Raw genomic sequence first — 26,939 nt, forward strand, 5'->3', positions numbered from 1 at the left:
CAAATGTTGTCTTTGTTCCAAATAAACCATATTTATGTCCAAATACCTCCGTTTGGTTCGTGCGTACAGATCACTTATCCAAAGGCATAACACGCGAGCGCGGAACCAGAGACAAAGTCAAAATGTTCCATTACTGTACTTGGAAGCATGTCAAACGTTGTTTAAAATCAATCTTTATGCTATTTTTTTACGTAAAATTGCGATAATATTCCAACCGTACAATAGCGTATTCATTCAAGGAGAAAAAGAAGGAACGGCATGCTCGTGTGACCGCGCATATCCAATCCCTTTGTTGCCAGGCAGTCCACTCAGAACCTGAGCTCCTATTATCTGCCCAGTGACAGGAGACTGCTCAAACCACTTTCTGAAGGCTTTAGACAGCCAATGGAAGCCTTAGGAAGTGCAACGTAACCCCACGGATACTGTAGTTTCGAAAGGGACTAGAAAGAACTATAATTCTCAGATCCTCCACTTCCTGGTTGACTTTTTCTCAGGTTTTTGCCTGCCATATGAGTTCTTTTATACTCACAGACACCATTCAAACAGTTTTAGAAACTTCGGAGTGTTTTCTATCCAAATCTACTAATAATATGCATATTCTAGTTTCTGGGCCAGAGTAGTAACCTGTTTAAATTGGATAAGTTTTTCATCCGGCCGTGAAAATACTGCCTCCTAGCCCAGACAGGTTAAGCCATTACTTTTCTTTCTCTCTGCAGTCAGAGTCTGGTTAACCTCTTAGTGACGGGCCATGCTGTCTCTAATGTGTGGGACGGAGACAGGGAGTGCTCTGGCATGAGTAAGTACTCCACACACAGGCTGACTTATTTATTTGTAAATGGTTTTGTCATTTAGGAGACACTCTTATCCAGAGCAACTTACAGTAGTGAGTACATATATTTGTATACTTTTTTCCCCCATACTGGTCCCCTGTGGGAATCGAACCCACAACCCTGGCATTGCAAGCGCCATGCTCTACCAAACGGGACACACACAGCGGATTACATTATCTTAGTGCAAAGTGTTGTCCAATAAACCTCATTATCTGGCAGCGTAATTTAATTTGAATCTTTTCTTCAATGAGCATTAGGTGACTTTATTGCTCAGGTTACGGAAGATGTTACGAAGACGTTGTCCAGTTTCCTGATGACTGTGATCCCACATCTGAACACTAGATGGCAGTGATTAGTCAAACTTTCATACACACAGAGACCAAAGAAGCTGTTTCACTTAGTTTTTTTGGTCTAAGCTGGTCTTCTTTCTCTCCCTCCTTCCCTCCCTCCCTCAGAGCTCCATGGTATCCACAACCAGGCATCAGTGGGCTTCCTCACTCTCATGGAGTCACTACGCTACTGCAAGGTACGAACAAACACAGACTGACATTTCTTCAGGCTTGTCCAAACCATAGTGGTGAGTTTGTTCTTGTTCTCTAGTCACGAATGATTGCGGAGAGAGATTCAAACATTCTGTGAGAGAATCAGCACCACAAATAAACACATTGTCATACACACTCCCTCTCTCACACATACTGCCACTTCTTGTGTGTGACTGACTGTGCAGTAGGACATTTATGATTGGTGGTGGAAAACAAACCACTCTGCGAGATCCCATGTGAAAATGTGTTTGGAGGCAATAGTCCTCACCACCTAACCCCAACCCTACCCACACTCACACATACTGGGAGATTCGAGGGAGAAAATAACATTTTACAGAAAAAAAAACATATAAAAATAAGAGTGGCTACAGGAAATGTGTAAGGAGCAGGGACTACAGTAGAGTAGTAGAATAGCTGAGTAAGTCTGGGTAGATGAGTTAGACCTGGGTACATTGGTATGTTCATGCTATAAACCTGCTCATTGAACAACCATCGTATTAGCAACAATATGACAGTCTTTTCTTCTCTATTACTGTACATATTCTATTACAACATCAGATTGTATTCCCTGATCATTCCTTTTGTCAGTTGAAATGGCATCAGAAAGCCTTTAGTCTGTAAAATCTGGAATCTGAATCAGAACTGCTTTGCTCCAGTTTTGGTTTGTATGTGTGTTTCAGGTGGGTGCGTTCCTGAAGTCTCCTAAATTCCCTATATGGATCCTTGGCAGTGAGACTCATCTCTCAGTGTTCTTCGCCAAGGTAAGAATCACACAAAAACACACACTCAACCTGGGCCCTGTGTGTCTGTGTGTAATATAAGCCAGTCTCTTCCAGCGGCCAGGTCAGAAAAAGAAGAACCAGGAATGTGCTTTAACAGATTTTGTACTGCACAGTTCACATGAGAGACGGCAGTAGTATGGTCTTATATGGCTAGTTGCTGCTGTTTTTTGGCGTTGTCTTGAAATCTTGTGGTCAGCTGCAACTGGGCCAACCAGCTTGTAAAATGCACACACACCAGTGTTTTGGGCGAAGCAGTGTAACACAGCTGATATGGGGGTTGAGAAATGACAGCATGTTCACAACGTTTATTAATTGTTACAAATGGACTCTTAAAGCTGGGCTCCTTAATGGTGAAACTGCCACATTTGTTTGCGATATTAAAACAAAGAAGTTACTAAAAACAACAAACACTTTTTTTCCCTCAGTCGTCAGTGCACAATATGCAGTGGCGATTTTAGCATGTAAATCTTGGTGGGGCAGAAACAAGTGGGGTGCATGCCATTAAAGCCACTACACTACACACTAAACAAAAGAAAGTCTTCAATATTAGTCTACAATGTAGAAAACAGTAAAATAAAGAAAAACCCTGGAATGAGTAGGTGTTCAATCTTTTGACTGGTACTGTATGTGTATTTAAGTAGTGAAAAGTTTAGTATTTGGTCCCATATTCCTAGCACACAATGTTTGTGTGACTATACAAACTTGTTGGATGCTTTTGCTGTTTGTTCTGGTGGTTTCAGATCATTTTGTGCCCAATAGAAATGAATGGTAAATAAGGTATGTTTCTAAACATGCTACCATGTTTACGGATAGTCCGGAATGAATCATGAATAATGAGTGAAAAAGTTAGACGCTCAAGTATCGTCCCCCAAGACATGCTAACCTCTCACCATTACAATAAAAGGGAGGTTAGCATTTTTTTTGACGGGTATAATATTTATGCCTCTAACTTTCAAACACTTAAACAAATTGAAAAGGGGATGTTGGCTAACTTCACTAAGTAGGTCTACATTGGTTGGATAAAAAGTACATTAGGTCTACTTACCACTATGTTTAGCCAACTGTACAAAGTTTCTACTGGTAGCTTGCAAAGTAAAAATGATCAGCTAACAGTGCATTGGCAAATGCACCCTTCTGCTGCTTGACAGGCAGAGCCCACAAAGGATGGGGAAATGAACCTAAACCACTCATACTGGTCAGGTATAGTTCACTATTTTATCACTCAAATATCCAATTAATGGTGGCCAATATTGAGAGATCAATGCTACCCTCATATATGACATAATCAATTGATGTTTACTGAGCATGAGCATGGTGTATAACTCTGATCAAAGAGCTGAGCTAAATGTGCGCGATTGTTTTCTATGGAAAAATCTAAAATGTGGAATTCTTTAAGAGGTGATTATATTACAACCAAATAATTCACTTTTTATTTAACAATCCCTTGAAAACGGCATGTAGTTGTCAATGGTTTAAGTGGAGCTGGGGGTCTCCTTGTCCTCTAGCAGGCAAGTCGAAATCTCTGCACCGTATTGTGACGTTTTATTGATAACGACCTATAACAATTGTGGTGGGGTGGCACTGTTTCTCCCCTACTGTGCATTCTATCTTGAAATAAAATTACTTTTGAACAATTTGGAGTACACTTTTAATTATTCTTGGAAGAATTTCTTACACTCATTCAAAGATCCTTCTGCATATGTGTATACAGGCACTGGATTCTGTTGGCTGTGGATCGTGTGTGGAACTGTATACTGTTATACCTGCGTATCAAAGCCAGCAATCAGCTTAAGGCGGAGCTAATTGATTCTCTCTGGTACAGGATATGGCATCAGAGGAAAAGAATGTTACATCTAGCGTTTACCTCATAACACTACACCCAATGGATTTTCTAAAAAATTGATAATACGATTATTGTATAAAGTGATCAATAACTCCAAAAGCAGAAGTTTCTCAGCAGTTTCCAGGCCTTTTAAATGGGTCTTATATTGAGATGAGTCCAAGTCCCATATCATCTGAGTAGATGTTGTGTATTGTACTGTACGACTCCGCTCATGTCTTGAGGGTTGGAAACATCTTGATGTTGGAGTGAACTATCATTTTAGATTAGAGCAGTTGTTCCATGTCCCCTGGGATAAAGCAGGGTACTGGCTAGTGTCTGCCTGCTAGGGGAGCTGGGACACATGTAGAGGCAAACCAGATGAGGACCATGAGTCATGATTTCACTGTGATGACTACCAATAACCTCCATGGCTCCCAAGGCACTGGTGACATAGTACACACATTCCTGAGAGCGGGGAACCTGATCCTGATTAGCATTAATGGACGTAGGAGATGTGTGTGTGCCCTCAGGTGGATGTTTTCCTGTTGGGAATGTGATCCCAGACTTTCCATCTGGATCCGTTTGTCCCGCTGGAGACCGTGGACACTGTGGACCCCTTATTTCTGATTTGTTCACTTGGATGGAGAAAAAGGAGACTCAAGGCCTTGGTGTGGTCGAAGTAACACATTTGTGTATATGAACTTAAATTCAATATGCAGATGTGAGGGCAAGTTACAGCTTAGATGCAAGAGCATAGTACAAAATGAATAGCATGGCATTTACATCTACACTATGTCAAAAGCAGTGGCTAAAAAGCCCTAATGGCTAAGAAACGAATTGCACAAAGGCCAATTATTCTTGAGTCTCAAGGCTAGAGGTCGACCGGTTTATGATTTTTCAATGCCGATACCGATTTATTGGCAGACAAAAAAAAAGTGATATATATATTTATTTATATATATATTTGTAATAATGACAATTACAACAATACTGAATGAACACTTTTATTTTAACTTAATATAATCAATTTAGTATCAAATAAATTATGAAACATGTTCAATTTGGTTTAAATAATGCAAAAACACAGTGTTGGAGAAGAAAGTAAAAGTGCAACATGTGCCATGTAAGAAAAGCTAATGTTTAAGTTCCTTGCTCAGAACATGAGAACATATGAAAGCTGGTGGTTCCTTTTAACATGAGTTTTCAATATTCCCAGTTAAGAAGTTTTAGGTTGTAGTTATTATAGGACTATTTCTCTCTATACTATTTGTGTTTCATATACCTTTGACTATTGAATGTTCTTATAGGCTCTTTAGTATTGCCAGCCTAATCTCGGGAGTTGATAGGCTTGAAGTCATAAACAGTGCTGTGCTTCAAGCATTGTGAAGAGCTGCTGGCAAATGCAGGAAAGTACTGTTTGAATGAATGCTTACGAGCCTGCTACTGCCTACCACCGCACAGTCAGACTGCTCTATCAAATCAGACTTAATTATAATATAATAAACACACAGAAATACGAGCCTTATGTCATTAATATGGTCAAATCCGGAAACTATCATTTACAAAACAAAACGTTTATTCTTTCAGTCAAATACGGAACCGCTCTGTATTTTATCAAACGGGTGGCAACCCTAAGTCTAAATATTGCTGTTACATTGCACAACCTTCAACGTTATGTCATAATTATGTAGAATTCTGGCAAATTAATTACGTTTTTTGTTAGGAAGAAATGGTCTTCACACAGTTCGCAATGAGACAGACGGCCCAAACTGCTGCATATACCCTGACTCTGCTTGGACTGAACGCATGTGAAGTGACACAATTTCCCTAGTTAATATTGCCTGCTAACATGAATTTATTTCAACTAAATTTGCTGGTTTAAAAAAAATATAGTTCTGTATTGATTTTAAGAAGGGCATTGATGTTTATGTTTGGGTACATTGATGCAACGATTGTGCTTTTTTCCGCTAATGCGCTTTTGTTAAATCATCAACCGTTTGGCGAAGTAGGCTGTGATTCGATGATAAATTAACAGGCACCGCATTGATTATATGCAACGCAGGACAAGCTAGTACTATCATCAACCATGTGTAGTTCACTAGTGATTATGTTAAGATTGATTGTTTTATATAAGATAAGTTTAATGCTAGCTAGCAAATTATCTTGGCATCCTTGCTGCACTCATAACAGGTGGTCAGCCTGCCACGCAGTCTCCTCGTGGATTGCAATGTAATCGGTCATAATCGCCGTCCAAAAATGACGATTACCGATTTGTTATGAAAACTTGAAATCGTCCCTAATTAATTGGACATGCCGATTAATCGGTCGACCTCTACTCAAGGCTATATAGTCTTTCTGAATTACGTATACATGCATCATTGCAGACGTGGGGTGATATGAATCTCATTCAACTTTTCAATTGAACAGATATGCTTCTGATTTTGGTACTGAGAGTGATATTCAGGAGCTAGAGCTAGTTCAAGGTTGGATTGTCACAAGTTGAGGCCTCTGAGAATTCTGTGTCCTGTGTGATCTGGGTTACAGGGTTATAGAATAACACTTGAACCATGAGCGGGAGTCCCGTATGGCGGCGCACAATTTGGCCCAGTGTCGTTTGGCTGTGGGGCTTTTCTTGGCTCATCGAGTTCTAGCGACTCCTTGTGGCGGGCCGGGCGCCTGTAAGCTGACCACAGTTGTCAGTTGAACGTTGTTTCTTCCGACACATTTGTGCGGCTGGCTTCTGGGTTAAGCAAGCAGGTGTTAAGAAGCATCGCGGCTTGTTTCAGAGGACGCATGACTCGATCTTCGCCTCTCCTGAGCCCGTTGGGGAGTTGCAGCGATGAGACAAGATCGTAACTAACAATAGGATATCACGAAAAACGGTCAAATTTAAAACCAAAAATCTATATTTTTTTTACCCCTTAACTTTTGTGTAAGCAATTAAGCAGGTTACACTTATTATTATGGTAAGCAAAGATCTGAAGGATATGGAATCCGATTTGGGTTCTCCTCCATGCTCATGCAGCTGACGCTACGCTGATTAGGGAGAGGAGCTGTCTGCCCCATCAGACGCGCACACTCTTTTTCACATACACACACGTGCGTACTGTACACCGTGTCATTACTGTGGGTTGGGAGAAGAGTAAATGTCACATCTAGAACAGTTGTAGCGCGTTAATGTCAGTGTGTGTGATGATGACGACAACAGCGTTCAGTGTGTTAGTGTTGAGAGAGCTCTGGAGCTGACCTCAAACCATGCATCTTGTGATGCCTGTGTTAGGATTCCCCTGTGTCCCTATTTAGTGTGTGATGTCCCGTCATTGTTACAGTGTGGCTTTTAGACCATTAGTGTGTGACTGCCTCACAGCATTAGTGTTTTTATCTGATCTAACAGGACAAAAGCTCCAGCTCCCTCCCTCCCTTTACCTTTCTCACCGAGCATCCACCTCTCTTCATCCCATTACAGGCTATCTATAATGGCCTGTAATGGGATCTGAGGCCTTCTGTCACCACAAAGGAGGGAGAGGAGAGGGTGATGAGACTACAGAGGGAGGAGGAAGAAAGAAAGGCAGGAGAGGAGAGAGATTGTGGAGAGAAGATTTTGTGTATTTGAAAACTGAGACATCCATACCTCTCCTAAGTGTGCGCAGTTCCTAAGTAATTTCAATGCACTTTGTAAATATATATTTATTTATTTATTTATTTTATATATTTTTTTTTTCATCTCTCTTAGCTGTGCCGTTGAGGAACTAGAGCAAGCACACTTGTAGTTGTTTTGAACACAGCCCATTATCCCCGCCTTTACCCAATTACTGTTGGTCCATTATAAATCGCAATCTGGGTCAGGTGAGTAAATCTGAAAACTTCTATTGCCATCATGACTAGCTAAATTATAAAATAAGAGCTTTGTGTTAGGCTTTCACAAGGCAGATCATCATTTTGGTTCTCAGAATTGAGTTGTGTGCATTCAGATGCGTGATGCGCAGAAAATTTCCTTCACAACAAACAGGCTCATTCTGTTCAAGACAACCCAGAGTATCACACCAAATCATCTTGTACAAACATAGTGATCATAAACCTTGACACTATGACATGTGTTTTATGCAGTGTTGGGAAAAAGTACCCAATTGTCATACTTGAGTAAAAGTGAAGATAAGCTTCAATAGAATATGACTCAAGTAAAAGTGAGTCACCCAGTAAAATACTACTTGTGTAAAAGTCTGGAAGTATTTGGTTTTAACATTTTACTTCTGATAGTTAAGTATATTAATTGCCCAAATATACTTAAGTATGAAACAAAAGTATTCATCTGTTCAAATTCTTTATTACGCAACCCAGAAGGCACCATTTTCTTGTTTTTTAATTTACAGATAGCCAGGGGAACACTCCAACACTTAGACGTAATTTACAAATGAAGCATTTGTTTTTAGTGAGTCCGCCAGAATAGACAGTAGGGATTATCTCTTGATAAGTGTGTGAATTGGCCAATTTTTCTGTCCTTCAAAAATCTTGCCAAAGTTGCCCAGACTCTAAGCTCTGTCATGTGTAGCATTTTACTTTACGTTCTAATTCTACTATACACTTAATCCAGTCAAATGTTATTTGTCACATGTGCCGAATACAACAAGTGTAGATCTTACAGTGAAATGCTTACTTTCAAGCCCTTAACCAACAATGCAGTTAAGAAAAAAGTGTTAAAGTATTTACTCAAACTGAAGTAAAAAATAAATAAAATAGTAAACATTTAAAAAGAAATAATGAGCAACAAAAAAAGAACAGTAGCGAGGCTATATACAGGGGGCACCGGTATAGAGTCGATGTGCGGGGGCACAGGTTAGTCCAGGTAATATGTAGGTAGAGGTAAAGTGACTGCATGGATAATAAAGAGTAGTAGCAGAAGCATAAAAATGGGGGTTGGGGGCACAATGCAAATAGTCCGGGAAGCCATTTTGATTAGCTGTACAGGAGTCTTATGGCTTGAGGGTAGAAGCTGTTAAGTCTTTTGGACGTAGACTTCGTGCTCTGGTACCGCTTGCCATGCGGTAGCAGAGAGAACAGTCTATGATTAGGGTTGCTGGAGTCTTTGGCAATTCTTGTGGTGCCTTCCTGACGCTGCCTGGTATAGAGGTCCTGAATGGCAGGAAGCTTTGCTCCAGTGATGTACTGGGCCGTACGCATTACCCTCTGTAGTGCCTTTCGGTCGGAGGCCGAGCAGTTGCCATACCAGGCGGTGATGCAACCAGTCAGGATGCTCTCGATGGTGCACGTGTAGAACTTTTTGAGGATCTGAGGATCCATGCCAAACCTTTTCAGTCTCCTGAGGGGGAATAGGTGTGGTCGTGCCCTCTTCACGACTGTCTTGTTTGGACCATCATAGTTTGTTGGTGATATGGACACCAAGAATCTTGAAGCGCTCAACCTGCTCCACTACAGCCCCGTCATTAACTCTATCCTGTCATGTCACATCAGTCATAATGACATATTTTATTCCTGAAAGGATAGAAGGAAGTGCGGAAGGAAGGATGTACTTTAAAAGGGCTTCTGGCTGCCCTAGGGACCATGTCCTCTTTCTCTCCTCTCTCTGTAGTGTTTCTTTCTTTCCATCTGAGAGTGATGACATTCACAGGCCTCCATCCTCTTATCCTTAAGCCCCTCTCGGGAGCTGTGTGTCTGTGTGTGTTTACGCGCTCTGATGGTTTAACCGGCTTGTCTGTGTGCAGTAGCACAGTTATGGGTCAGTGATTTAATGGGAAATAGAAATAGAGCAGCTCTTCTGGCCCTCAGTGTCCCTAAAGAGACTGACACACACACTGTGTCTTTCCCCAAAGAGCATGTGTCTGATGTATAGTACAGACACAAGTAACATGCCTCAGAAAGTGAGAGGGAGAGAGAGGATGGGGTCATTAAGTCTGAGGCAGGTCTCACTTTCAGAGAATCTTAGAGAAAAGAGCTATGGTACCTTACCTGTGAGTACGGACACACACACAGCTAGATCCGAGTGAAAGAAGTGTACAGTAACAGTCATTAATATTCTGACACATCTGACCTGTTCTATTCTAGCAGGGACAAAGGCTGTGTGTGATAGGGCCTGGCCCCTTGTCTGTGACTGGTCTCAGTCTATAGCTGTCCTGTATAGCCCTGTTTTCTATAGTCTTGTTCTGTTGTTCAGAGACCCCAGACAGCTTGTTGTCGATGACAGACCATTAATCACCTGTCTGTCCCTGGCGCGCACACACACATACACACACACACACACACACACACACCTCTCAGCCCCTCTTAGCCAGGACAAAGGTCTGAGTGTAATTGAGTCTTCTGCTTCAAGAGGCTCTCCACCTAACAAAGAGAAACACTAAACCAACACCACACAGACACTGTAGACTAGGAGTTCCTGTTAGCGTGACAGAGAGGGAAAGAATGGTCAGGGATGGATAGATGGAGAGACAGATGAAAGTATGTGTCAGGACAGAACAGAGGGACAAAGAGGGAGGGGTAGAGGAAGGGGAAGCTGAAGGGGGGGGGGGATCGACGAGAGGGGTAAGGCTACACCCATCTACAGCTACTTACATCTCAGGAGAGGGGGAGGATAGAGGGAAGGAGAAGCTGAGAGGGATAGAAAGAGGGTTGGAAACACCCAAATTAAAGTGGAAGGGGAGAGAACCAGATGGATAGAGATGAGCTGGACTAGTGTGTTTCTATTTTAGGAGGGTTTCTGTTGCTGTTCAGGAGCTAGATCTGATTCGTAAGACTCTGCTCCAGTAGACAACACAGACTTGAGGGTTTGTGGAACAGTATTAGGTTCTGAGCTAGTTCGGAATGAATTCCTCTTGATTTTCAAAACACACAGACGCACGCGCGGACACACTGTCTTGGTACCATCGGGGTGTGTGCACGTGCATGCACATTTAGAGAATGCAGTCCTCTGGTCCAGTGCAAGCAAACAAGAGGCTGGAAGGGGATGGGGCTAATACACACACCCCTTCCCTGTGGAGTGTGTAACATGACATGTAATCTAAACTCAGCACCATCTCCAGGCCTCTAATAAAACACACATCAAAGGCCTGGCATTTAACACCCCCGCAAACACGCTACACACATACCGGTAACTGCCAAAATAATGGAAACACTTGAGTAAATGAGGGATACAATGTATGTTGAAAACAGGTGTTAAATTAATTAAGCAATTTATATCCCATCATGCTTAGGGTCGTATATAAAAATGCACAGTTGCCCGTTTTTATTTTGGCTATCATGGTAAAAAGAGATCTGACTTTTTGAAGAGGGGTCTCAAAGGAGCATAGGGGGTTTAATGTGTCTGTGTGTGGGGTTACACATTTTTGGGAATATTCAGAGGTGTAAACTTTCCATGGGAATATATGGGACTTAATGGAAATATATGCAAATTATATTAATACCATTTAAATGTAGATGGTTTTTGCATAGGATATATTTACCATATCATATGGAGATGTACCTTTTATCTTGAGTAAACATAATTGCAAATTATTAAATCATTCCAATAGAAAAAAACAAAACAATTTAGTTACGAATTTAACTTGAATTAAATGAGGACTGGGATGATTTCACTGAACACTTTTTTTTATTTTTAATGATCCCCAATGATCCATCGCATCTCCCAAAAACGTTTTCAACATACAGTTGAAGTTGGAAGTTTACATACATTTAGGTTGGTGTCATTTAAAACTAGTTTTTCAACCACTCCACAAATTTCTTGTCAACAAACTATAGTTTTGGCAAGTTGTTTAGGACATTTACTTTGTGCATGACACAAGTAATTTTTCCAACAATTGTTTAGACAGATTATTTCACTTATAATTCACTGTATCACAATTCCAGTGGGTCAGAAGTTTACATGCACTAAGTTGACACTGCTGTTTTTTAAAAGCTTGGAAAATTCCAGAAAATTATGTAATGGATTTAGAAGCTTCTGATAGGCTAATTGACATCATTTGAGTCAATTGGAGGTGTGCCAGTGGATGTATTTCAAGACCTACCTTCAAACTCAGTGCCTCTTTGGGAAAATCAAAAGAAATCAGCCAAAAAAATGTAGACCTCCACAAGTCTGGTTCATCCTTGGGAGCAATTTCCAAACGCCTGAAGGTACCAAGTTCATCTGTACAAACAATAGTACGCAAGTATAAACACCATGGGACCACGCAGCCGTCATACCGCTCAGGAAGGAGACACGTTCTGTCTCCTACAGATGAACGTACTTTGGTGCGAAAAGTGCAACTCAATCCCAGAACAACAGCAAAGGACCTTGTGAAGATGCTGGAAGAAATGGGTACTAAAGTATCTATATCCACAGTAAAACAAGTCCTATATCGACATAACCTGAAAGGCCACTCAGCAAGGAAGAAGCCACTGCTCCAAAACTGCCATAAAAAAAGCCAAGACTACGGTTTGCAACTGCACATGGGGACAAAGATCGTACTTTTTGGAGAAATGTCCTCTGGTCTTATGAAACAAAAATAGAACTGTTTGGCCATAATGACCATTGTTATGTTTGGAGGATAAAAGGGGGAGGCTTGCAAGCCAAAGAACACCATCCCAACGTGAAGCACGGGGGTGGCAGCATCATGTTGTGGTGGTGCTTTGCTGCAGGAGGGACTGGTGCATTTCACAAAATAGATGCCTTCATGACGAAGGGAATTTGTGGATATATTGAAGCAACATCTCAAGACATCAGTCAGGAAGTTAAAGCTTGGTCGCAAATGGGTCTTCCAAATGGACAATGACCCCAAGCATACTTCTAAAGTTGTGGCAAAAGGGATTAAGGACAACAAAGTCAAGGTATTGGAGTGGCCATCACAAGGCCCTGACCTCATTACTATGGAAAATTGTGGGCAGAACTGAAAAGGTGTGAGTGAGCAAGGAGGCCTATAAACCTGACTCAGTTACACCAGCTCTGTCAAGAGGAATGGGCCAAAATTCACCCAACTTATTGTGGGAAGCTTGTGGAAGGCTACCCAAAACGTTTGACCCAAGTTAAACAATTTAAAGGCAATGCTACCAAATACTAATTAAGCTTATGTAAACTTCTGACCCACTGGGAATGTGATGAAAGAAATAAAAGCTGAAATAGTTCTCTCTACTATTATTCTGACATTTCACATTCTTAAAATAAAGTGATGATCCTAACTGACCTAAGACAGGGAATTTTTAGGAATAAATGTCAGGAATTGTGAAAACTGAGTTTAAATGTATTTGGCTAAGGTGTATGTAAACTTCCGACTTGAACTGTACATCTGTAAAATGATAGTCTAGAAACTAAAGCTTTGCTTGTCTTCGTCTCAGGTTTCCATGTCTTCTCTCTGGACCTCCTCAGTGTCCACCTCTTGAACATCAGACTCTGAGGCGTCATCTTCACTGTCACTTTCCAACCTTGTTGTCAGGCTCAAAAAGACTCAAATTTGCCTGGATGGCCACCAATTTTTCAACCCTTGTTGGTCAGCCTGTTGCGTGCCTTTGTGTGTGTGTTCCCAAACAAGGACCAGTTGCTCTCTGAGGCGGCTAATGTTGGTGGAGGATGATGGTGGCAACAGGGGAAAGAGCCTCAGATCCACAAAGTTCCTTCCACCATATGGCTGATGAGATATGTTGGCACGACTGCCGTATTGCATCTCCATCCAATGCCCTTGCTTGGAAGTGTACTTCGCCAGACTGCCAAAACCTTCCCCTCATCCAGGCCAAGGTGGCGAGACATGGTAGTGATGACACCATAGGTCTTGTTGATCTCTGCACCAGACAGGATGCTCTTGCCAGCATACTTGGGGTCCAACATGTACGCTGCGGCGTGTATGGGCTTCAGGCAGAAGTCTTCACGCTTTTTAATGCATTTCAGAACTGCAGTTTCCTCTGTTTGGAGCAACAATGAAGTGGGCAGGGCAGTACCGATTTATTTCCTACATCTGCAAGCAGAGTCTGTATATCAGACAGGATAGCATTGTCAGGCTGCTTACCACTCTCTCCCAAAATACTTCATCCAGGAGGATCCTCTTGATGGGGTTGTTCATATCAGCAGACTGTGATATGGCCATTTCTTGGATTGACTCCTTCCCCTCCAGGATACTGTCAAATGTGATGAGGGCAGCTTCAATGTGGTGTTCTTATTCAAATCAAATCAAAGTTTATTTGTCATAAAACAACAGTTAAAAGACAGGCTATAAAAGTAGCGAGGCTATATACAGACACCGGTTAGTCGGGCTGATTGAGGTAGTATGTACATGTAGACATGGTTAAAGTGACTATGCATATATGATGAACAGAGTAGCAGTAGCGTGAAAGAGGGGGTGGTGGGTAGGACACAATGCACATAGCCCGGTTAGCCAATGTGCGGGAGCACTGCTTGGTCGGTTGGTCTTCTCACTTTGCTTGGTGAGGTAGATTGCTGCTATAACTTGATGACCCTTCACATGCCTAACAATTTCCTTGGCTCTCTTGTAGAGTGTAGCCATTGTTTTCAGTGCCATGATGTCCTTGAGGAGCAGATTCAATGCATGAGGTCCAAGGTCATCGATGACTGCCTTCAGCTCATCTGCAATGTAGAGACCGACGTGTCTGTTGTCCCTTGTGTCTGTGCTCTTGTAGAATACTGGTTGAGGGGTGGAGATGTAGTTAATTATTCCTTGCCCATGAACATTCGACCACCCATCAGAGATGATTGCAATACAGTCTGCTTTCTCTATGATTTGCTTGACCTTCACTTGAACTCTGCATCCAGCAAATGAGTAGATAAAGCATGTCTGGTTGGAATGGTGTATGTTGGGCAACGAACATTCAGAAATCTCTTCCAATACACATTGCCTGTGAGCATCAGAGGTGAAGCAGTTGCATAGACAGCTTGAGCAAGACATTCATCAGCATTTCTCTGACTGCATTCCTCCATTGAGTCAAAAACATCTGATTCCAGGATGACCATGAGCTGTTGCTATCGATAAGGTGTCTGATTCATCATTTTCACCTCGAATAGAAGTAGAGGGACTTTTGTCAGAGGTTGCTTGTTGTGAGCTCTGAGAGAACTTTATGCACTTGGCCAGATGATTCTGCATCTTTGTTGTGTTCTTCACATTATTGTTGTGTTCTTCACAGATAAATAGTTAAGCCGTTAGATTAAACAACTCCTTTGTAAAATAAATGTTTTAAAATGAAACCTGTATGGAAACAGGTGAATTAACACTCCTCAATTAGGTTCACTGTTATAAGCTAACTTTTTGGATGAATTTAAGCGCAATTCCACTAATTCCAGAGCTTAACTTCCCAAATGTACTTGAAAGTTTCAGACCATTTACAACCCTGTGTGTGTGTCACCAGATCTCAACCCAATTGAACACTTCTGGGATATTTTAGAGCGGTGCCTGAGACAGCTTTTTCTATCAACAAATCGTCAAATGATGGAATGTCTCATGGAAGAATGGTGTCGGATCCCTCCAACGAAATTAGACACTTGTAGAGTCTATTCCAAGGTGCATTACAACTTGTGGTGGCCCCACACCCTATTAAGACTATGTTGGTGTTTCCTTTATTTTGGCAGTTACCTGTACCTAAACATGTTTTGTTAAAGTGTATTGCATTATTGTATCTGAGCTCATTGTGTGTGTGTGTGTGTGTGTGTGTGTGTGTGTGTGTGTGTGTGTGTGCAGGCTAATGATAAGTTGCCTTATCTGTAGATGACAGATCTTAAGTCTCTAAGGAGACTTAAGATCTGGTTATGACAGAGATATGGAGGTGAAAAATGTCACGACCCTGCCCGCTTGTGGGGAAAACAACCTGTGGTGATTGCCCCATTGCCTCACAGCAAAAACGTGACATTTTTCAAAAGCTATTTTCTTGTTTGTTTTAGTCGATTTACAAAACTACATTTAAGAAAAGTACAACATGTCAAGTTTACTTTTCAACATTGCCTGCTCCCTAGCGTTCTCACTACTTAGAAAAGGTAATATTGTAGTGCTTCCCTCGCCCCTTTTCATGACAATGCTTGCAGCCACTTGAGTGAGTGAATGCTAACTACCGACCGGAACATTAAGCTAGCTAAGACCAACAACACAGACTATACAGCTACTAGTAGTGAGTGGATACTATACTAAACAAGTTAAATGTCTTACCTGTGATGAAATGTTTTCCACACATAATTACGTGTAGCCTACTTGGACACTGCGTCCCCATATTTTCCACTCTCCCACACCGGATACCCTGAAGACACGGGGCTCTTCTCGCAGGCTTTATTTTCCTACATGGGAGCATTGCGAGCCGTAGGTTGTGATTTTTGACCTGTACATTGATCAACACAGCAGTTTTCAGCATGTTCTGTTATTTCTGTAGAACAAAATCGATGACGAAGTTGCCTCTTACAATGGGGGTGAATGAGAGAGAATGTTTTCTGCAATTTGTGGGCATGGTCAAGGAAATTCAATATTACATGAATGTTGACTGGGACTATCTCCTGTTTCTACAAGGTTCCAGCGCTGTTATTACCTACAGTTATAACTCTTCCTGAATCTTAACCCTTACTGCTAGAGGAGAGTATATGAGTTAACGATAGTTACCGGAGTGTAACTCCAGTTCTATGAGTGGAGCAGAGCCCCATGGGGGAGCTCTGCTCCTAGTGGTTTACCCCGCTGCCTAGGCAGCGAATAGCTTGAGAGAAAATTATGCACACACCTGCAGCCAATAGGAGTACAGGTGTCCCTATATAAGGGGACGCTTCCCCTCAATTTTTCGGGAGGCTGATTATCTTCAGCGAGACTGGGGTCGGCAGGGCCTTAAGCCCTATGGGGCTCCGCTCCACTCATAGAACTGGAGTTACACTCTGGTAACTATCGTTCTACATCGTGGAGCTCTGCTCCTAGTGGTTTAAGGCGGAGCAAAACGCTCCCAAAATGTACTCCCTGCCGAGTCAAACACTTTTCACTTTAGAAAAGGTCAGCTCAGCAATGGCTGCGACCAATTCCCACAGTACTGTAACTTACTGTGAACCACACTAAGTTACAATGTGCTGTGTCTTTGATCTAATCCGCTCACTCAGTCTAAAGGCAAAGCCAATGACTAGTGAGCAGATCATAGAATATGAGTCATACTAACTGTTCCACAGATAGATGAACTCAACTCTATTGATATTCAGATTGGTCTAATAGTACTGTAATATCAATTACAAAAATATATCCCTAATCCCTCTGCCCAACACAGTGCCCAACTGTGCCATTCAGCCAGGTGTCATGTCCTGCAGTCCTTCTAATAAAGGAAAAAAACAGTACAGGCTGAACCAGTTTAGAAGACATGATCACTGCTTTCTCAATGTAACCCACCACACTCAATCCATAGGCAGAGCCAATCATTCGTAGGCAGACGATAGAATTTAGGCCAACTATTCTCCCTCAGCACATGGATGATGCCTCAATATTCCCTCAACTTTAGTGACCGGTCTAATAGTCAAGTAACACTAGGTTACAGTACTATTTCCCAGCACAATGGCACACTGATGGCAGTCTAGACATTCCCTGTTGTATTGACAGTGTCAAACAAAGGCTATGTTACACGTGTCTCTCTCTTCTGTCAAAAAAGAGCGGACCTAATGGCAACACAGCTCATTAGTCCTGCAACCTTAACTCAAGCCTGCCCTCAACTACGCTGAGTACAGAACGAGCTAGAGAGTTAGACGACCTGTCCAATAGGTAGAATCGGATAAAAGGAGACGGTGACGACCACGACGCCGCTGCACAAATATCCTCTACCCCAATTCCTCTGAAAAGTGCCGTAGACGCCGCTACTCCACGAGTGGAGTGGGCTCTTACACCATGAGGCATTGGTCGCCCTGCCGCCTCATAAACCGTCTCAATGCCTTTGCAAAGCCAATGAGACAGCCGCTGTTTTGATAGTGGTCTACCCAGTGCGTTAGCACCGTGACACACAAACAACTGAGGTGATGACCTAATCATCGCCGTGTGCTGCACGCTAAGGTGCGCACCGGGCACAGGCGATGAAGTCTCTCCTCTCTCCGCTCCTCATGAGGAGGGGGGGAGAAAGCCCATATCTCAACAGTCTGTGACCTGTATGAGCTCTTAATAATAACCTTCTGCATAAATGCCGAGTTAGGACGTAACACCGCTCTGCTCAAGTTGCCATTTATGGCAAGGCAGTCGGGTCTCGTCGACAGCACACAAATCACTGACGCTTGGCTGTAGTCAAGGCAAGCAACAGTGCCGTCTTCAGAGATAACATCTTGAGGGGAATTTGATTCAATGGTTCGAACGGCATCTCAGAGCGCCTCGAGTACCAACGCTAAATCCCACTGTGGTAGCGTGGCTCTAGCCACTGGCCTAAGCCTCCGCGTCCCCAATAGAAGCCGTTTTACTAAAGGGTGACTGAACAGTGTCTCTGCCAAACCCCTCATGACAAGATGAAATTGCTGCCGCAAACACCTTAATGGTGGCGGGTGAGCGCTGCTTGTCAAACATGAACTGTAGGAAAGAGGGCACACTCTCAACCTGACAGCACACGGGGTCCACGTTCTCTGTGACGCATCATTGTGAAAACATGTTCCATCTACTGGCATAAGTCCTGTATGGTTCTGATTACCGAATCAGATAACGCACGGCGCTCTAACCTGTCCCTCTCAGGAGCCAGACCTTCAGTGGCTGGCCGATTAGAGGCCATTGCTCTATCATGCCTGCGTCCTGTCGGTGGAATTGGCCATGATGGCGCAATCAACATTTGAATCATCTCCACGTAACACGGAGCCCCAGGGCGGTCGGGGGCTATCAATATGATTGACAGCCCTGCTGTTCTCACACGGGCTAGCAGTGGGAGAATGCAGGACAGCGGTGGAAATGCGTACAGGAGAACCTCTGGCCACTGGTGCGCAAAAGCGTCTATCCCTAGTGGCGGTTCGTCCTGGGCTCGTAGAGAAAACCATAGGGGACATTGTGCGTTCACACGTGATGCGAACAGGTCCACCTCGGCTCTCCCGAACCGTTCCCATATTTGGAGAACAACCTCGGGGTGCAGTCGCCACTCGTCGTCTCGGAGACCCCCTCGAAACATGAGGTCTGCTCCGATATTCTGACAGCCTGGGATGTGAGCTGCTGTCAACGAGTGAAGGTTCTCGTGAGCCCAAAGCCACAATTCCTCCGCCAACCGGTGGAGTGCAGGAGACCTGACTCCCCCTTTGCGATTTTATATAGGCTACTGTCGTTCTGTTGTCTGACCAGACCAGCACGTCGTTCCCCCGTAGGGTGGACATGAAGTGGGTCAGAACCAGTAGAATCGTTTCCAATTCCAGGAGGTTGATGTGACGTTCCGATTGGGACCACACACCTCCGGCTGCCCGAGCCTGACATGTCTCTCCCCAGTCAGACAAGCATCTGTGTACACTGGAATGTAGGATGACACTCTGCCTATTGCGACCCCTTGTGCCATTACGCACGGGTCTCTACAATAGTTCAGATCCGCTCTGAGCAAGGGGGGGAACTGTCACCAACCGACGACGGTGCCTCACTGGATCCAGTCGTAGTTGAGCAAACCATTGCTGTGTTTTGCACATATGCAAAAGTCCCAGTGGAACCACGGAGTGGGCAGACGACATGAGACCCAAAAGTGTCATGACGGAATGCGCCGTCACCATGTGATTCGGATAAAACCTTCTCAGGGCTAACAACAGGGCAGCCTGTCGAGGATCCGAAATTCGCTCCCTCATAGACACTGTGACGATCTGTAACCCCAGATAGACAATCTGCTGACTGGGCCAAGGCGCACTTTTTTTTCCCAATTCACAGCAAATCCCAGACGCGTGAGGTGAATCACTGTCTGTGTAGTGTGTGTGATCGCCAGTTCTGCTGACGGGGCCAAAACCAGTAGGTCGTCTAGGTAGGCTAATAGCCTTATCCCTTGACAGCGCAACGGCTCCAATGCTGCCGCCACACATTTGGAAAACGCGCGAGGTGCCAGAGCGTACCCGAATGGCATTCTCACATACTCGTACGCCACCTCTTGAAAGGCGACACGCAGAAACTTCCTGTGACGCGGAAGTACCGGCACATGAAAGTATGCGTCCCTTAGATCTATGCTCACACAAAAGTCTCTGTTGTGAATACATTCCAGTAGACGTTTTGACGTGAGCATTCTGAAAGGCCGTTTGGCTACACTTGTTGAGAGTGCGTAAATCCAATATCAGCCTCATTCCCCCCCGACTTTTTTGGTACTAGGAAATAGGGAGAGTATAGCCCGCTTTTCTTTTGCTCCTGGGGAGCTACTGTGACCGCCTCCTTCGCCAAAAGTTCCGTAATCTCTTTCACAAGAGCGGCTACTTTCTCTGGCGTCTTCATCACCGTCTCCACCACACCCGAGAACGGGGGTGGGGTTCGATGGAATTGAATGGCATAACCCTTCTCCAGCGTCCGACTTAGCCAGGAGGAGAGGGTGCAGCTTTACTGCCACTCCCAATAGTGCTCTGAGAGCAAGAGAGCGCGAAGCTGTGGTACAGACAGTAGGAAGGACCTGTATTCCTCTATGGCCCAAAGCTCCGCTGTCTCCCAACACTGAAGTGGTGGGACAGCCCAAGGTGGGCCCCCTACGAAAGGGGGAGAGGACACTAACGCTTTCTGTGAGAATCGGGGGCGCTGACACTTCGGTTATACATGTAACCTTGTGGTTCCAGCACTCCGTGAACTCAGCACGGGTCTGCGCTACACTAATTGAGGCGCCAGCCTGAATTAGTGCGCCGTCTCCCAACTGCGATTGCTTCATCGGCCCACTAAGGGGCTGTGTACGCATGCTGCTATTAAAACCTTTATCTACTTCACTCCTCAGAGTGTGTAGTGTTGGGTTTTTGAGGTATTGCATGACGGCTCATTATGAGCGTCCGTCTTGCTTTCCTCTTGTCATTCCCACTCACAACGTCCCTCTGTGTGTGCTCAACTCTGCAATGGGCTGTGCTGCACACAGAGTGGTAAGAGGGAGATGGAGAGAAGGAATCTGAGCGGTCTTAGTTTTGTTATGGAAAAGAGGTTCTCTTGTGACAAAGTCAAATGGAACACATTCTTTATTAAACGCAGACACAATGACTCCTCCATCCCTTTGCAGGGGTGGGGGATGAACAGTGGGCTCCCTTACATGAAGTGCAGCGCTCTCTCCCGTCTTTTCAGTCTCGGTCGGTGGACTGGATTATTTCGGAGAAAAACCCAGACACTTCCCAACATCCTCATCTTCTCTAGAGGCCGCCGTCATCATATGACGCCTCAGAGTCTGAGGCTATCATAGATATCGCGTCCTCTAGAGGGAAATCCTCACTGAAAAATGCCCATCGCTGTTTCCTCTCCTTTAAAGAAAGGAGTGAACGGCTAGGGCATTCCGGAGGATCTGTGAGGCTGCCCCTAGCGTGCTTCGAACCTAAACACACAAAACATAGTTCGTGTGGGTCCAAAGCCGCCATAGTGGAGCAGTGACACTGAGCTCTTAAAAGAGCTTTTGGGGGTGGAAAAGGCGTGCTCATAGAAGGACGACGTCAACAACAGGATATCGACGACGGGTTCGTCCTGAGATCTCTTCTCTTCTAGGCTTCTTCAGTCCAGTCCTGTCGCTGTAGATAATGGGAGGCTGATTGAGGGGAAGCGTCCCCTTATTTTGGGACACCTGTACTCCTATTGGCTGCAGGTGTGTGCATAATTTTCTCTCAGGCTATTTGCTGCCTAGGCAGCGGGTTAAACCACTAGGAGCAGAGCTCCCCTATGGGGCGGAGCTCCACGATGTAGAACCCCATCTCTATAACTGGGTTATACTGTATGTGTCACACATGCATTCCCTTCAGCAGCCTCCTCGGTAAATTACGGTCATGTAAACTGTAAGGGAAGTTAACCCTCTGACCATTCATTAACCCTTAACACACGCCTGACTCCATGTCTGTCTATCTGGATGAAGAATGTACGTCTTGATTTATAGAGATACTTAAACTAACAAACCTAACCATTCTGTACCCCAGCTGCTCTGACAGGGAGAAATGTGTGTGTGTGTGTGTGTGTGTGTGTGTGTGTGTGTGCTCCTCCCTACCAGCTGGGAGTCTTCTCCTCTTGAGGTCTCTTTCTCCCCAACTCTTCCCCTGATCTCCCTCTGTCCCTCTCTTCCGCTGTCCCTCTCTCTCTCTCTGTGACCCCTGAGGACGGTAATATATCAGTGATGCTCTATAACCTACCGTCTCATCTGAACTGCTTCTTTAATAAAGGCTAAGGGAGATGAGCTCAGTTTATTTGGTCTTTGCTGAGTGTGTTTGTGTAAAACGCCACTGTAGTAAACATACTCCAGTTCAGTGGATGTGGCAAGTGTCATTAATACTATGCTACCCAATGTGCGTGTTTGAGTTTTGCAGTTTGGTTCCCAGCCTGTCAAAACTGTCATATTTCACTAGGAAACTTGGGTAAGGGAGTACAGAGTTGGAGGGTGAGGGGGTTGATGAATCCAAAGATTGGGACTAAACCCCCCCCACCCTCAGCACGCACACACACACACACACTGTCCTATCTCTGTGAAATCTGTCTCTCCTTATTTCTCCTCCGAGTCCCTCCGGCAACATCACTCTGAGTCAGCAAATAAACAACTATAACTCTCTGTGTGAGTGGCTAATATGTGTGTTTTGAGTGAAAACATAATGTCTGGTTTTATCTGCAGATCAGCTAATAACCCAACATAGCCTGATGATTATGATAGTCCGTACGCGCGCGCACACACACAAGCAAGCTCTTACATTCACACGCTAGCTTACACACGCGCGCATTCCTTAGAGCCGTTGTTGTAATCTTAATTCTTGACCTATTATGTGATCTCTGTGTGCTTCGGTCTACACATCTCTCTCGCTCTGTCTTTCTCTTTGGATTTTTTGCCAATTTGGAAGCCTGCCTAATTTCTGTGTTTAGACTATAATGTTGAGATATCTGTCCCTCTCTTGTCTTTGTAGGAGATGTGTCTGGTGGCTCCTGAGTCTCCGTCTGAACAGGCCAGGAGAGTCTTCCAAACCTTTGACCCAGAAGGTAATACTGTTCAACGATAGTCTCTAAGGTTGGGCGGTATCCAGATTTTCATACCGTTTCAGGAACCATAATGTGGTATACGGTATTACTGGAAGTGCACACAAGGGCCGATATTAAAATAGAAACGCACAACAATTTAGGCAACGGGGATCTTGATCCAGGAGTGGATTGAATGTCTCTGCTGTAACCAAGACGCTTGATCTTAACACTTAGCCACTTAGCAAGCAAGTTAGCAAACCAAATGCATAGCTAGAGCCCTGAGCTGGATATAATTTGACACATCTTAGGTTTCTTATAGTTATAAGCAGTGGCGTAGCACGCACTCCCGCAGACCCTGGTTTATCTGTATTATTGAATATCATACCATCTGTATTTTGAAATGCCCCAACATACGGTATATCGCCTTAGTGTGTGTGTGTCTCTCTCACACACACACCAATATCCTGGACATGTTATCTTTTCTCCTCTCTCCTTCCTGGTAGAGCATGTGCCTGTATAACCTCCTACTCCTATCTTCTCATCCTCTCTTCTCATCCTCTGAGCAGGGGTCCTCTCTCGTCTCATCTCTGCTGTTGTTGTTTTGGGGTTAGTGTGTGTCAGCCCGCCAAAAATTCCCCCCCCACAGCTGAGTCAACCTGCTCCCATCCTCTTCTTCCTCCTTTTGGGGGGGGGGGGGGGCAAAGAAAGGGGAAAGGATACTGATAAAGAGAGGGAATAATATTTTATGTGATGGGAGAGAGAAGGGCAACCAGCTCTCTCGTGTCAGAATTAGACGTTCATCCATGTTTCTATAGCATCAAGTTATTCCAAGTAAAATTTTGAAGCGTTTTAAACTTCAGGCATTAACTCCAAAGCAACTTTCTATCGCTGGATTCGAACTTGCTGGATTCGAACTTGCTGGATTCGAACTTCCAGTAGTAGTATTTACTTGGCTTTGACGGCCTACTCTGTCTTCTTGGGGAGCAGCACTGCCTGGATGTTGGGCAGCACACCACCCTGAGCGATGGTCACACTGCCGAGCAGTTTGTTCAGCTCCTCGTCATTTCGGACGGCCAGCTGCAAGTGACGAAGAATGATACGAGTCTTGTCACGGGCAGTGTTGCTGGCCAACTCCAGGATCTCAGCAGTTAAGTACTTGAGCACGGTGGCAAGGTAGACTGGTGCGCCAGTGCCCACACACTGCCTTTGCGCAGCAGCCTGTGCACACGGCCCACGGGGAACTGGAGCCCGGCACGGGATAGACGTGTCTTTGCCTTCGCCCTGGCCTTGCCTCCTGTTTGGCCTCTTCGGCTCATTGGTAGCTTCAGTAAGTCAGAGAGAGTCCAATTCTGAAGTGTTTAAAGTTCAGGCATTAACTCCGAAGCAGATTCAAACTTGCTGGATTCGAACATGCAAACTTTGGAATCCGAGGCAGATGCTTACAACTATCTGACATCCCCGTCCACAACGCCCCAGCAAAACCGAAACCGACTTGAAGGTAATAGATAGACATGGATGGATGTCGAATACTGACTTGTATCACGGGTGACCTGGCTGGAGAAGGGAGGGACATAGGAGAGTTCTACTTCACTCTCTGAGCCTCTACTGAGCCTCTACTGAGCCTCTACTGAGCCTCTACTTAGCCTCTACTTAGCCTCTACTTAGCCTCTACTTAGCCTCTACTGAGTCACTGAGCCTATACTGAGTCACTGAGGATGTCAGATTCTGAGGCCCGCTGCTTTCTAATACCTACCCTCTGCTTTTGGCCGTGGAATGAAGGTGAGCTGAATGAACGATGGGGGGAATACTTTTGATAATATAGTGTATGCGGACACCTGCTCATCGAACATCTCCTTCCAAAATCATGGGCATTAATGAAGTTGGTCCCCTCTTTGCTGCTATAACAGCCTCCACTCTTCTGGGAAAGCGTTCCAATAGATGTTGTAACATTTCTGTGGGATCTTGCTTCCATTTAGCTACAAGCATTAGTGAGGACGGGCACTGATGTTGTGCGATTAGGCCTGGCTTGCAGTCGGCATTACAATATATCCCAGAGATGTTCGATGGGGTTGAGGTCAGGGCTCTTGCAATCAATCAAATTTATTTCAGCCGATGTCACAAAGTGCTATACAGAAACCCAGCCTAAAACCCCAAACGGGAAGCAATGTAGATGCACAGTGGCTAGGGAAAAACTCCCTAGAAAGGCCGGAACCTAGGAAAAAACCTAAAGAAGAACCAGGCTCTGAGGGGTGGCCAGTCCTCTTCTGGCTGTGCCGGGTAGAGATTATAACAGAACACGACCAAGATGTTCATAGATGACCAGCAGGGAATAGTAATAATCATCATCCATCATCATCACAGTGGTTGTAGAGGGTGCACCAGATCCGCACCTCAAGAGTAAATGTAAGTTGGCTTTTCATAGCTGATCATTGAGGTCGAGGCAGCAGGTGTGGTAGAGAGTCGAAAACAGCAGTTCCGGTACAGGGAAGCACATCTGGTGAGCAGGTCAGGGTTCCATAGCCGCAAGCAGAACAGTTGAAACTGGAGCAGCAGCAAGACCATGTGGACTGGGGACAGCCAGGAGTCATCAGGCTAGGTAGTCCTGAGGCAAGGTCCCAGGGCTCAGGTCCTCCGGGAGAGAGAGAGAGAGTTTGTTAGAGGGAGAGAGAAAGTGTGTTTTGTTAGAGGGAGCATACTTAAATGTATACAGGACAGGAGAAATACTCCAGATATAACAAACTGTCCATAGCCCACCGACACACACTATTGTAGCATAAATACTGGAGGCTGAGACGGGATGGGTCAGAGACTCTGTGGCCCCTTCCGACGATACCCCCGGACAGGGCCATCCGGGCAGGATATAACGCCACCCACTTTGCCAAAGCACAGTCCCCGCAGCGCTAGAGGGATATCTTCAGTCAGGCCAGTCAAGTTCTCGACAAACCATGTCTGTATGGACATTGCTTTGTGCACGGGTACGTTGAAACAGGAAAGGGCTGTCCCCAAACTGTTGTAATATAATTCTATGCTGTAGCATTAAGATTTCCGTACACTGGAACTAAGGGGCCAAGCCCGAAGCATGAAAAACAGCCCCAGACCATTATTCCTCCTCCACCATACTGTACAGCTGGAACTATGCATTGGGGCAGGTAGCGATCTCCTGGCATCCGCCAAATCCAGATTAATCTGTCGAACTGACAGATGGTGACGCGTGATTCATCACTCCAGAAAACCCATTTCCACTGCTCCAGAGTACAAAGCTCGCCGTTGGACCGCTCCAGCCAATGCTTGGCATTGCACATGGTGATCTTAGGCTTGTGTGCTGCTGCTCGGCCATAGAAACCCATTTCATGAAGCTCCCGGCGAACAGTTATTTTGCCGACATTGCTTCCAGAGGCAGTTTGGAACTCGGTAGTGAGTGTTGCAACCGAAGACAGGCGATTTTATGCGCTACAGCACTCTGTGGTCCTGTTCTGGAGCTTGTGTGGCCTGCCACTTTGCAGCTGAGCTGTTGTTGCTCCTAGACTTTTGCACTTCACAATAACGGCACTTACAGTTGACCGGGGCAGCTCTTGCAGGGCAGAAATTTGACAAACTGACTTGGTAGCATCCTATGTCGGTGCCACGTTGAAAGTCACTCAGCTCTTCAGTAAGGCCATTCTACTGCCAATGTTTGTTTATGGAGATTGCATGGCTATGTGCTTGATTTTATACACCTATCAGCAACGGTGTGGCTGAAGTAGCCGAATCCACAATTTTAAAGGGGTGTCCACATACTTTTGTGTGTGTATATATAATGTATGTATGGAGAGATGGAGTTACCCATGGTATGTGTGATTGTCACACTACACGATGAGAGCATGATGCATGTTGCTGGAGTGTGAGTGTGTTCCAGCTGAAGACTGATAAGGTCACCGTAGTCATAACACACACACACCCACCATAGACCA

The 26,939-nt window shown here is 44.6% G+C and overlaps 1 protein-coding gene and 1 pseudogene across 2 annotated transcripts in view; one reads left to right on the top strand and one right to left on the bottom strand.

Moving 5' to 3' along the window:
- The window catches only part of LOC115176525 (ubiquitin carboxyl-terminal hydrolase MINDY-3), a 50,916-nt gene that overhangs the window by 5,382 nt on the left and 18,595 nt on the right, over positions 1-26,939 (top strand). For both annotated transcript variants that reach the window (XM_029736555.1, XM_029736556.1), the window contains 4 exons: positions 717-796; positions 1,286-1,356; positions 2,053-2,133; positions 22,938-23,010. In XM_029736555.1, the coding sequence (XP_029592415.1) occupies positions 717-796; positions 1,286-1,356; positions 2,053-2,133; positions 22,938-23,010 (305 nt within the window). The remainder of the gene's footprint in view (positions 1-716; positions 797-1,285; positions 1,357-2,052; positions 2,134-22,937; positions 23,011-26,939) is intronic.
- LOC115176527 (histone H2A-like) lies at positions 23,808-24,305 on the bottom strand (annotated as a pseudogene).

This window comes from Salmo trutta, chromosome 37, assembly GCF_901001165.1.
Source record: "Salmo trutta chromosome 37, fSalTru1.1, whole genome shotgun sequence".
In the NCBI taxonomy this organism is placed as follows: domain Eukaryota; kingdom Metazoa; phylum Chordata; class Actinopteri; order Salmoniformes; family Salmonidae; genus Salmo; species Salmo trutta.